Source organism: Xiphophorus hellerii, chromosome 10 (genome assembly GCF_003331165.1).
Source record: "Xiphophorus hellerii strain 12219 chromosome 10, Xiphophorus_hellerii-4.1, whole genome shotgun sequence".
NCBI classification, from domain to species: domain Eukaryota; kingdom Metazoa; phylum Chordata; class Actinopteri; order Cyprinodontiformes; family Poeciliidae; genus Xiphophorus; species Xiphophorus hellerii.
Window position 1 is genome coordinate 15,729,381 of NC_045681.1, and position 13,673 is coordinate 15,743,053.

Here is a 13,673-nt window from a genome sequence, read left to right on the forward strand (position 1 = left end):
TTTCCTTGGCACTACTGCTGTTAAGGAGACGGAGGAGGAGGAGGAGAAGATGAGGAGGAGGATGAGAGGGAAGGAGAGCTGGTTGCCTGAGTCGCAGAGAGAAAAAAGAAGCCGATAGGGAGAGTGCTCTCTTTCTGCCTCCCTCCCTTTGGCTTCATCAATGCGCACCTCCCTCCGTCCCTCCCTCCTGCTCTCAGTCACCGCCAGCGAATCACTGCCTCTCAAACAGACTCCATACAGAAGCTTTTCTAAATTATACTTTATAAGGAAATTAATATGTGGCTGTGTTTATGAGGTGGAGAGAGCCTGACAAAACAAATAAAAACACTATTTAGAAAATCATTTTTAACTTAAACTTAACAGCTAAAATACTTGAAAACAAAATGGTATTTCTGATTCGATTAGATAGCTAATTTGCAATTTTAATAAACTGTTTAAGAAACTGTTTCGCTGTTTTTTACCGATAAGCAAAAACTAGCATTACATCTTTAAAAATCTCACACAAAACCAGAGTAAATTTTTACTTTTAAAAATACTAATCGCTTCTTATTGCTTGCTGTCAAGCTGTTTGTCACTCCAAGTCAAGCTAACTGGTAAACTGTATCCTGCTAACAAGAAACCAGATGTCTATCTTCTCAAACCAACTAACACCTATACTCAAAACTCATGGTCAGGCTATCCACTATTTAAGCTAAGCATTACAAAAAGCTTCATAAAGTTATAAAGTTATACAGCTATTCAGATTCAAGCACAACTTTAATGTCTAGTTTAAAACAGCCTATAGCAAGACTCTAAGTCTTGGTGAAAGTCAATCTAACTTAACAGTCTCTAAAACTCAATTTACTGAGAGTGAAGATGACGACTAATAATGCTAAGCTAACCAAAGTAAATTTAAAAATTCATAATTAAAAAGAAAAAATCTCAAGAATGCTAACAACTACTCAATATCAATCAAAAACTGTTTGCTACTTAAACTAAACATTACACAAGAAATTCCACTAAATTTTACAAGCTTGAGGTTATTCCCAGTTTTACTAAAAGCTACTCGTGTCAAGCTAAAGATTAATGTCAAGCCAACAGCTCAATAGTCATGTTAAAAGCTTTTGAGTCAAATAAGGGTTAAGCTTAAGCTAATCTCTAAGTCATGCTATGCTAACCGAAGTAAAGTTAAATCCTTTAAAACAATTCAAACATGATCACACTGACTCAAAACTCACGTTGAGCAACGTTTCTTAAACACAACTTAAGATGAAATAGGCTGCGTTCACACTGCAGTCTGCAGCGACCCAATTCAGATTTTGCTGTGGCCGTTCACACCTCCCATTATGTGCGACCTGAAAGTGTCCCGCATGCGCAGTAGAGGGCGCAATAGCGTCAGGGTTCTTCCAACCGCCACAAAAAGAAGAAGTGCTCGATGTTTGCAGAAGTAAACGTGGATGCTAACGGTGGAGCATAGCATACACATTTGAAGTTGTTGTCCGACCGGAGCCAGCACCTTTAACACCTTTAACAATTTAATCCTCATTATAGTCCGTCGTGGTTGTTGTTTTTATTCATGCGTGCACCTATCAGGACGCAGAATAGTGACGTTTGTCGAATATCAGTGACGTTCAGTTTGTATGGATGCGACCTGGACGTTAGGCCACATTTGAAACGGATACCCAAGCGGCCCGAGTCGCATTAGAAAAGAATCCGACCTGTGCTGTTCAGACTGTCATGAAAAGATCAGGTCGCATTACGTAAAATAAATCGGAATTGGGTCACTTCAGGCTGCAGTGTCGGAGTAAAATTTAAAGCTGTTCATAGTTAAACAAAAACAAAAAAAAACCTACATAGGCAAATAACAGTCACTGAGATTCATGCTAACAGCTAATTTCCACCAAAAAGGTTCCATGGCCTGGCCACAGAGAACCAGTTCTAATCTGATTTTAAATGCTAATATTGGATTTAAAAAGTTGACATTGCTGCTATATTAACTCCACATGAGAACTTATAGTAGGCTAATAGTGGAATAGTTCACACTCACTTTGGTTAAAATTGCTCACAATCACAACTAAACTTCGAAGACAATGTGAAGCAAATTTCACAGATCCTGGAAATGTACCACACACATTGTATTAGCATTTAAATACATTAACTTTACAATTTAACGATTTAGCATTAAAACCGTATCAACAGGGTTAACTGGTAAAATATCTAAATCAACTTTAAGCATTTCATTCAGTCTAATGTTTTTTTGGGAGGCATGGCACTTATGATTTTACCATAATTATGAGCCTAATATTGGGATAATGAGGTCATAATATTAAATATTTTCAGGGATAATTTCTTTATGTATCTTTCTACTGTTTCAGTCTGGTTGCTAAATTTAAAATAATTACTTCCCACTGTGATTGTCTCCTCTGGCATGCACAACAAGTTCCTAAAAAAGAAAAAGGATCCTCTCAGGACCAACATCTGTCTTCCTACATCAGGGTTGCATTTTGGCGAGGAGGAAACCAGAAGGAACATTATTGACCCAGGGGAGCAGATCTCACCTTTGACAGATATGTCCAAACAACCTGCAGCTAGACACAGACCCAGTTGCAGGTGGAGGCGTAACATGTCCTAAATGTCCTGTACCAAGACCCAAACCCAAGCAGAGAACTATATTCGTAATAAATGTAAGCTAAACATACAGAAGGACACCCTTATGAGCTCCAGCTAAGTAACCCTAGCAAAGGAGATTTCACAGAATCGGCTCTGTGAGATCGACATGAACACAGTAAGTCAAAACAAATGTTAGTAAAATAAAATAAAATACCTGGCAACATCCTATCAAGGTTTTCTGCATCTAATTAAAAGTGGAGAAGATCTCAGTTGCATAAAAACACATATCGTCTGATGTGAGCACAAGTTCTCACTGTATTATGTACGTCCACAGAATACCAATCTCAATAAGAGAATTAGAAAAGTGATACTGCTAAAACTACAAAAAAAAAAAAAAAAGTATGTTACGCTTAAAAATAATTGTGCTTCAACATCAATCAAGAATAAAGTATAGAAACACCTTGTTAGACATTTCGGGTGGGTAAGAACCAGGAGAAAATTGGATAGCGACCAGGTTTGTTTATGAAGTCTGTTACCATGGTGATATATTCAGAGTTGATTACAAATTAATTCATTAGAAAACAAACTTTAACATAATTAATGAGCAATTTAATCTTGGGTTTTAAGTTGTTAATTTTCTCCAAAGAACCTTATTTTGATAAATCTCCTCAGTCCTTTAAAATATGTGATGATAGCTTCCTCAAAATATTTTGATGAATATGGAATTATTTTAAAAAATTTTTATGATGACTGATTTCTTACACTTAGTGTACCTAAAGGCTGTCAATCAATATTTTATATCATTAAAGCTGCAAGGGGTGACTTTAAAAATATAAATATATTAAAACTGTCAGTATGTTCTGATAGTAGAAATAGTGACAGATAATGTCTAAACAAATCTTCTGCCGTTTTCTTGTGGTGCTACTGCCATTTGCAGAAATACACAGCCCGGTCAGAACCAACCAATCAGAGCCAGAAGGAGGGTCTTAGCCGTCCTTCTCCTGTCCAGAGAGGTCAAGCTCAAGATTGCTGGTTTGCTGCTACTGTAATAATGGCAGAGAAGCAACCTAAAGTTGAAGGAAAACCACCAAAAATTTGTTTAAAAGTATCTTGGAGGAGAATAATCACTCCAATCATATTTATTACCTTGTTTTCTCTTATTTCTCCCACATCTGATCTAAATATCTGTTTCTGTCCCTTTCGGAAAGCTCCGACAGCTCGGGGAAAGGGGGACTCTGCTGACCGAAGCAGCTGTCTCCTCTTCACACTAATGGTGCTAGATTTCTATTTTTAGAGGAAAACGGCGTAAGATTTGCACCGATCAATATCTCTCTTGCTGCAGTCTTTTCCTCCCCAGGGCAGATGTTGATGTGAAAGAGGCATTTCATTTGTGCTGGAGGATAGGAGTGGCTTGATGATTGATTTGGCTTCAGTGTACTTATAGACTTTTGCTTACAGACTATAGACAGCCACCCTGGTTTACTTACAGTTGATTTCTCTGCAGTGAAATACAAAAGAACAAGAGAATCTGAAGCCTTAATACAGGCTTTTTTTTTCCCCCAACAAGGCAGTAAATCTGAGAAAAACATGACATCCTAAATCTAGTATAATATGCAAACTATAAAACAGAGTTAGTAAAACGTCACACAGAGAGAACAAGGCAGACTGAAGAGTCTGAGTCTGGATGACCGTAAAGGGAAAGTTCTGGATTTTCAAAGGACAAACTGATGTGCTGAGACCGACTGAACCAAGGTTACTCTAACATTCAGATCCGTGTGTGTGTGGGTGCGTGTGTGTGTGTGTGTGTGTGTGCGTGTCTGACTGCAATGCTTCTTGTCACAGTAAAAAAAAATACTATAAATAAGGATAATGTGCTGGATGTTTAGAATCACTGCTCTGTTTTGTGGAAGGAATCACAGTGATGAGAAATAAGGTAAATACTTTCAACAGAAACAAATTTTTCTCTCAAAAAATGATTCTTCAATTGGCAGATTATTTCACTTATAAAAAAATATGTGCCATTTTTTCCATCAACAGTAAATAATTATTGACTTAAAACAAGCTCCTATATCTCACTGAACAGTTACTTGTTTTGTCAAGTGTACTGAGATATTTGCATTAGAAACTAAACCAAAAATACTTGGTAAGATTTTGTGTTTCTTCAGTGCGTTTGCATAAAAATCACATTTATCTGTTTCCAGGCTTGATGTATCGCCCGGCTTGACCTTTTTGTATAAGAACAGCAGTTGTAGCCCTATATTTTTGTTAACATTTCAGACACATTTCTCCCTTTCTTTCTTCCCCCATCAGCAAAAAGAAAGTAAGTCATAAGCCTTTTCTGTCGTAATCAATGCTGCTACGCATTCGATAGCATCAATCTGGCTAATTACTGTTTGACGAGAGCGGCTCGGCGTCTGATTGAGCTGTGCTACAGTTCGACTCGAGCAGAATTTGTTCTCCTGCTCCACTGCGGGCTGGTAACCTACTTCAGAGCATCATTAGCTCCCACTTCAAGCTTTGAGCCCTGAGCGGTGCAGAGAGGAGAGAGTGAGCGGGAGTGCAAACCTATGCATCTCTAAGCTGCACAATAAAGAAAGTTTTCACTAAAGCACAAGCTCGGGCACGCAGCCAGAGCTCCAAATCCTGCAGGGAGCCGTGCTGCTGTAACTGAACAGCAGCTTTGTTTTATCATGAGGGCTGCGATGGAGGAGTGAAGGAACAGTGATGTTGAAGGAATGCTTATTTAGCAGACTGTGGCACCGGGAGAGCAAGTCCCAATCATTTCTACAACTAAAGTACACACGTCTAATGTGTAGAATGTCGTATTTAAAAATATATATTCTGGCGTGCTGGGAAACATGGATTTTAAAGTCAGCTTAAGCATTACAGAGAAATGCCAGTTCTATAAATAAACCGTAAAAACTGCAGAAACTAAATGAGTAATTTTTTTTCTATTAAATGCAACAAAAATTTAGTTGCTAGTCAAGATAAAGTAGGACACTCCCACACTTACCCGCACTTATAAAACAGCAAAACTACACAGTCATGTGGCATCAGGTGCGCATGATTAGGACATACATACTCTCATAGGTATGGCCTATTTAAAGCTCAGACTTTTATTTTGGTGAAGAAGACTTTAAGAATAGAATAGAATGTAAATATCCTTTATTGTCCCACAAAGGGGGATATTTCTGTTCAACAGCAGTAAACAGACTCACACAAAGATAGGATATAAAAACAGAATAAAGAGCAAAAAGAAGGATGTAGCATCTTATGGATCTTGTAAAAGATTAAAATGGGTCTAAAATAAACTGAGATTAGTCATTAAACATTATTTAGGAATAATGCCAATAAGGTCTGGCCATCCAAGTTCACCATGAGAGCAGAGACAAGATACTAAAAGAAGTTTCGGTAACACTTTATTTGAAGGGGTGTGCATAAGACTGACATGACACTGTCATAAACATGTCATTACACCTTATGACTGTTGTCATGAAGCGTCATTCGGAAAATAATTACACTTTTAATGCAAAGTTGCTCTAAAAGTTGCATTAAAAGTGCCAACTTTGCATTAAGGTATCATTATTTACCATATAATGCAAAGTTGGCACTTTTAATGGACAGAAGTTTCCCAAAAATTCTAAAATGTCATCTTGCGACCTATATTATTGTCTTATTCCTGTCGCTACAAGCTTAACTCTCAGGAAAAAAACTGTTGCTTTGACGGAAAAACAAAGAAGCCTGGCGTTTGTAGAAGATCATATGGATTAAAACTGGGACTTGTTCTTGGGACAAGAATAAGTGTAAGCATGGATATCTGGTCACCAGAGCAGCGTACATCTTTGATATAAACCGAACACAACTTTCCAGGAAGAAAAGACGAACAGTGAAGCACGGAGATTGGAGTGTCATATTTGAAGATGTGGCTGCAGGACCTGACTGTACCGCATTATTAGATTTAGGGTTCAAAACAGGACAGAGAAAAACATTTGTGAATACAAACCGGGCATGAAAGGGGAAATGGGAAAGTTGGAAAATGAGTTGAGGAAATGAGGGAATCACTGACGCTGATGATGGTGGGGGAGGAAGTCATTTTGAAGCAGGAAATTATGAAGCGATAGAAAAAAAAAGAACAGCAAGAAACAAGAGAGGCTGTTTAGAAATTAAACTACGCTCGGAGAAAGAACCACGAAGGTAAATGTCAGACTGGATTAAAATAAACACGACTCCCTGGCAGGAAGTTTAAGATCTGGGGATTCATTAGTCTTTGGGTTTCTTTATGCAAATTCAAACAGTAATAAGTTTCTTACTGAAATAAAAAAAGATACACTTTTCAAAAAGAAAACTGTACACCATGAATTAAAATTTTAAAGGGTGTGAAATATTAGTCAAATTGAATTGTACTTTATAAACAATAAATAAGTGAAATATTTAGAAGTGGTTCATTTCTAACATATCTACTTTTTTTTTTAGTAAACAAATCCTAAACATTTTGATAAGAATCAACCCAAAGATCCTGGCTCTGCTCTTATTCGACATGTCCAATGTCCAGAGAAAAACTGTAGGTCAAAGGTGACTGCCAGGAGACTTCCTGTGTTGCATTCAGCTAATGCTAAAAGCAAATCAGTTAGCTGTTAACAGCAGATTCCCTTAAAAGTCACCCAGGTACCCCGAACTCCTTCTGGACCGCTCACACGACAAAGTTTTATGCCTTTTCCAGACCCTTAGACCACTTCTGGACCAGAACCACAACTATCAGTTTTTACACGTTTACTTGAATCTGATTAAGTACAGAAAAGTGGACCTACAAAGTTTTGCAGCATCTCTTTTCCACATGGAAATAGCAACTGTTTCCAGAGAAACAGAGAGAAAGTCGCAGATAGAGACAAACTGCTGCAACACAACCCAGGAGGACAAGCTGAGGAAAGAAAAAAAAAATCTGAATGGGACAAAAGCTGAACTCACAGGGGGAGGTGAAGATAATCTGAGAAAGGTGGCAGCAAGACCGAGATTAAACTGTACTGAGCTAAGCAGCCGAGATAAGAAGCCAGCAGGAGCGAGAAGAAGTCAGACAAAGAGAGGAAAAAAACAGAGTTTGGCTCAAGGATAGAAAAGAAGGGAGTCTCACTGAGCTAGAATAAAGGAACATGTGATGATTAAAAAGACTGTTGTTTGATTTTTACAAGCCTAAATAAGAGAAGTGATGCAGGACTCCCTTTGTCTCTTCCTCCATCTGCTCGCGGCCACAAGGCGGCTCTTATCTACCCTTAATAACCGGCGCAGCTTTTCATTTCAGTCCCGTCGTGGCAGCAGAAGGACGAGGCCTCGTTCTCTCCCTCATGCATTATAAATACTCCATTACAACCTGTTGGCCAGCCCTCTGTGGGCCTGTGGCATGTTGATGGACCACTGTGCAGATAATATCTACAGCATCATCATCAGGAGCCCCAAACTGATTGGGTTATGTTACCGCCGAGCGCCCGAGGCCTCTGGTTGAACCTTGTCTGCTGGGTCATAATCTGTTTAGAGCAACAAGGTCTGCGGAGGATAAAATACAGCACTGTAAAAGTCATTCGCTGGTTTTATTTGACAACCCTGGTCTTCAGATCAAACTACAATTAATCTCCTGTAGCTGAAACCAGGAAGTGGGTGCCCTCTGGAGAGGCCGTAGGTGCCAGCTGGCAGTCAGCGTCGACCGAACAGGCAGTCAGCCGCACCGATCTGAGGAACAATACACTGCTGGCACACACACAGCCGCCCTGCTCTTGTCGGTGCATGCCAACATGCGTGCTCACTGTTTTTTGGACAATGAGAAGGACTTACTTTGAGCAGATCTTTGGGGAAATCCTGGCCACTGTTCAGTCCTTCCAGGTTGCCAATAAACTGTGTGCATGACATCCTCTTGCCAATGTTCTGGGGAATAAATAGATTATTTTATATTAAGAAACGCCTCATTATCGCTATCCAACACATGCTACCACACAGTACATATTAGGCATGAACTTTTGAATCCTTGTTAGCCTGTTTGTGGGGAAAATAAAATTGATGAAATTGAATTAGGAGATAAACAACGTGTGCTTCTTGGCCTCTTGATATTTCAAACTTAGTCTATAATTCTGCTCATTTCTATTTCTTACTCGGCTGGACTACAATCAAGGTCAAAGGTTTTGGCATGAGAACAGGTGAAGCTGGGAAAGTATCCAAATTAAATGCAGGGATTTAATTTGGATACCATGCCATGAACCCTGATGTACTGAAAAACACATTATGTGGGTTGAAATGTGAGGAAACGAAGCACATTTTGTGGACGATCGGGTCCTGTCACACAGATTGAGTAGTGCAGGTGTATTTGAATCAAAGGTGTGTAATATCAATGCTATATCTAAATAAATCTAATTAAAACACGTATAGTTCCTGGATTACACACACAATAAATGAGTTGTAATGGGTCTGGATAAGTTAGCATTCACTGTATCACTATTAGAAGACTTTTGTTTGCTTGTTTTTACATTTTACTAACTTTGTACTCAATAAACATTCCAGTTCATAAGTCATGCTCACAGAAATGTTCGACATTTTATTACAAATTGGACTTGCAACTTGTTGTACCTAGATCCTCCACTAGAGGCCACAAGACAAGCAAAGGTCCCTGATTTTTCTTTTTACATGTCAAATTTTGCAGTTTTCCCCTAATTTGAACTGTCATAGTGAGATAATGCCTAATTATGATTTCAACTCACAGTCTTCTGTTTACTCCGAGGCAGCCAACATTATCATTTAGTAATCGACTCTAATCGTGTTTGCACAGCCACTGCCTGCATCCTATACCAGAGGTGTGCTCTCAGGTCGAAACTGAAAGAGCACAAATGTGCAGGAACTTCCTGTAAGAGCTGATCTCCAATCCCACCTCTTTAATTAATCATTCGTCCACAGCTCTGCGCCATCACCGAGCAGAGCTGCCAATGACCCAGATTTTTAAAAGAAGGCTGCGACAGTAAAATGAACAGATTAATAAAAGAGGAAGAGGCTCAAAAGTAAAAAACCTTCAGACCCGGATCAGAGCGCCGTCGGCTTCAGTTTATATCTGCAAAACGTCGCAGCTAATGAAACGCTTACGTGTTTTAACTACGGCTCTTTCATTTCGGTCAAATCCCCTTTTTAATCACCTGCAGTTTTCCCACATTGGATTTCTAATCCACATTCACTCCGGTTCAACCAGAGGACCTACCTGACCGTGGAGGTCGGTGTTCAGCAGCATCAGGGCACAGGTGAGCGTATGAGCTGCATCTGCAGGATGAAAACATTGTTTTCTCATTAAACCAAACAGAACAAAACCATGGTGGCTTCCTGACATTTTTGCTTCACATCTGTCCTGTTGCTACATAACTGTACAATTTGAATATTTACAAAGACTTGAACATAAACCTTATCACGCAACTTCAACTTTTTCATATTTTCCCAAATTACAGCCACAAACTTTAGAGTCATTTTGGGGATTTTATTATAGAAAAACAATTGAGAATGCAAAGTTGAGAAGTGGGAGGAAAATTAAACAAGGTTTTCAAAATAGTTTACAAACAGAAATCTGAAAAGTGTGGGTTGCTATTTTAATTTGTGGAGAGTGTCAGTGATGATAAATCACCACTTATCCACAACCATAGATTACCACAGCTGAGAGCTTTTTTTATTTGGTTGTAAATGTAAGCTTTGCCTAAAAACTGTGTTTGCTTGTTTTTTCACTCTTCTCACATCCTGGTTCGTCACTTTGTGCCACTTCTCTTCACCCAGATGTTCGATTTCTTCAGCTTTGCTGTAAATACTGGCTCTGTGTCACTGCAGAAACTTGAATTCCTACATTCAGGTGCATCTTTGGTGCAATGCCTATCAAAAATAGCTATGCTTTTTATGGTATTTAGGGGAAAGAATTAAAATGTTGCCACATATAAAGTAAAAAAAATGCTCTGATATATAAAGAATATATTTTTCTCCATTTCCTTTGTCCAGAATGAGGGAAACTGCAGACAGGATACGTCACAGGTTAGGTCTTTCTCTTGCCACTCTTCCTTAAAATACGGACTCTGGATTTCATTTCTGGGTATCACAGTAAAGGGGTTTGAAAACACATGTAAGTCACACTTTTTGAGATTTTTATTTGTGAATAATTTTATCACTTTTCTTCCACTCCATAAATATCCACATGAAACCTCAATAAAACGTGACGTTTCTGGTTGTAACGTGACAAGTTGAGGAAATGTTAAAGGGGTGTAAATACTTTTGCAGAGCACTGGAGCTGCAGTCTCCGTGGTCCTCTGCTTATAAGTATTTCTGTCATCACATTGGCTCAAAGCCGACATGCTAGTTATGCTCACTTTTATAAAGAAACAATTTCCTCTGCAGCACATGTACTAATATACTTAAAGTTGATCTTTTAAGGCTCTCTGAGTGTTTTCCCCCGCAGCGCTCACCCTCAGATGGCAGGACCTTTGGGTTGCACTCCAAGTAGCGTCTGGAAAAGTGTGACAGCACCCTCTCCCTCTCCTGAGTCTCCCCCATCAGAGCAAACTGCCTGAGGAAAGTCCTGCAGCGCAAACACAATTCATTCACCAGATGGTTAACAAACAGAAAGCTGGATGCACATGAAAACATGACCTCATTTAAAACGCTCAAGCATCAGTGTGCACTGCAGATATGCACTAGCCTTTGCTTCTTTGAACAGATTAAAAGTTTTCAGCATTTTCATGCCTGCACCCTGTAAAAAAAAGTACTGAAAGGGTGCAAATATGTCTGAGGAATGTACGATGCATGCCTAATATGCATACAACAATAAAACAAACATTAAAAGTAGTGAGTACGTCTAAAAACCTTAAAATAAATCTGATAAATATGATTATTGATGCAATACTATAGTTCTCCTCTAGAGAGCAGTGTTTACCAGAGGAGAGTCCTGCAGGCCCAGAAAACACAACAAAAACCTTTTAAAAATCCAGGTTTTACTATAACTTAGGCCATAATCAACGTATTGTGAGGCACAGACAATGACTTTGAAAGTATAAGACAAACACAATGAAGCTTTAACTACAGTCAGACTTGAAATATTCATAGCGTGCATTCATTTTTAATCAAAAGCATTCAAGCTTTGTGCTAAAAAGACGTGACAGGCTTTCTTACCGCAGCGCTTGGTCAAGGGTGAGGCCGGTAAAACTGAAGAAACTTAGATACTCTTCTGCAACCATGCGGCTGAAGTCATTGCTACAAACAGACAGATGACGAGAATAAATGTAGGTAGCCGTGACGGGAAAGAGAAGCCAACATAAGAACAAACAAGAGAACAAAAGAGCAAGAAAGCAACAACAGTGTAGCGTTCAAACGGTTCGAGCTTCCTGCGTTCGCTGGAAAAGTCTCAGTTTGTGCCATCAGTCAGCTTGAGATACAGATTAGAGGCCAGAATAAAAGAGAAATAATAAAAGAAGAGATTCCCAAGGCACATCTGTCAAAAAGTGAGGCAAATCCTTCAATCCCAAAACGTTTCTCATCATTTCCAACAAGCAGCAGAGAAGCTGATCGAGCAGCAGAGAACTTTACGAATGCAGATCTGTTTAAAACACTAATTTAGAAGGGAAACACAGAAAAAGAACAAACTGATTTTCCTCTGAACTGCATAAACAAAATAGGGAGTTCAAATAAAAATACACATCTGAGAAGTGTGATTTTCACACCTCTTTCTGATACCTCTAAATTAAACACAGAAGAGAAAAAAGTCCTTCTCTAATTAGTAAATAGAGTCCAGACGTGTGTAATTTAATCTCAGCAGAAATTAATTTGTCCTGTACAGGCCTCTAACCATCCAGCCAGATCTACAACTAAACAGTTCAGATCAAAACATGTTGATGTGATAAAATGGTCCAGTGAAAGTCATGATATAAATCAAGATGTAAATCTGTGGCAAGGATTGAAAATGTATGTACTCTGATCGTCTCTATCAAATCTGTATGAACTTGAGATGCTGTACAAGAAAAATGAGCGACAGATTCAGAGTCTGGATGTGCAAAGCTGGTAGAAACATTTATCAGAGGAAAGGGGGCTGAATACATCATATACCTAATGCATTTTTCAGATTTTATTTGTAGATTATTTTGAAATCCATATATAATTTTTTTGTCCACTTCACAATTTGTCAGGATCTGTGTTTTTCCGTGTTTAGTTAGAGTTTTTTGTGTCCTTGAGTCTCTTCGTTGTCCTGTCCTCCCCTTGATTGTTCCCAGGTGTGTCTCGTTCTGTGATTACCCTCCCGTGTATTTAACTCCACCTGTGTTCCTTGTTCCTCGTCGGGTCCTCGTCTATGTTTCGTCAATGTCCAGTCTAGTCGTCGTCAATGTTAGTTCTGTGTCGTCAGTGTTTCCGTGTGCCTGCTGCTCGTTGTCTGGACTAAGTTTTCTCATTAAAACATCATCTATTCATCATACCTGGGTCCGCTGCCTCTGCCTCACCACCAACACCACACCGCTTCCTGACAGAAGGACCCGACCATACCGATCGGTGAGGCGGCTAACATGGACCCAGCATTCAGGAGGTTACCTCCTAAAGGGCAGAGCGGCCCGAGGCGGAGGTCCGGCAGGGAGGACAGGGAGCTGGCTGAAGCCCTCGCCGACCTGCAGCGGGAGCTATTCCGGGGGACAAGACTGGTGTTGGCACCCCCCGGATATGGCCCCCGTCGATACCTCCGTCCGGGAAGCCAGCGACCTGAGCCGCCGGTGGAGCCGGCCCCTCGTCGCTTTCCGGAGCCGCCACCTCCGCTGCCCGCTCGGAGACAGCGACGTGAGCCGCCGGCAGACCCGGTCCCTCGTCGCTTTCCGGAGCCGCCACCTCCACGGTCAGCCCGGAGACAGCGACGTGAGCCGCCGGTGGACCCGGCCCCTCGTCGCCTTCCGGATCCGTCACCTCCGCTGCCATATCGGAGACAGCGACGTGAGCCGCCGGTGCACCCGGCCCCTCGTCGCTTTCCGGAGCCGCCACCTCCGCTGCCCGCTCGGAGACAACGACGTGAGCCGCCGGTGCACCCGGCCCCTCGTCGCTTTCCGGACCCG

At 40.3% G+C, this 13,673-nt stretch overlaps 1 protein-coding gene across 5 annotated transcripts in view; it reads right to left on the minus strand.

Moving 5' to 3' along the window:
• Positions 1 to 13,673, minus strand: part of LOC116726953 (PH and SEC7 domain-containing protein 1-like) — a 60,645-nt gene that overhangs the window by 27,374 nt on the left and 19,598 nt on the right. For all 5 annotated transcript variants that reach the window (XM_032573924.1, XM_032573923.1, XM_032573922.1 and 2 more), the window contains 4 exons: positions 11,758 to 11,838; positions 11,055 to 11,167; positions 9,818 to 9,876; positions 8,413 to 8,502 (listed from right to left, as the gene is read on the minus strand). In XM_032573924.1, coding sequence (XP_032429815.1) covers positions 8,413 to 8,502; positions 9,818 to 9,876; positions 11,055 to 11,167; positions 11,758 to 11,838 — 343 coding nt within the window. The remainder of the gene's footprint in view (positions 1 to 8,412; positions 8,503 to 9,817; positions 9,877 to 11,054; positions 11,168 to 11,757; positions 11,839 to 13,673) is intronic.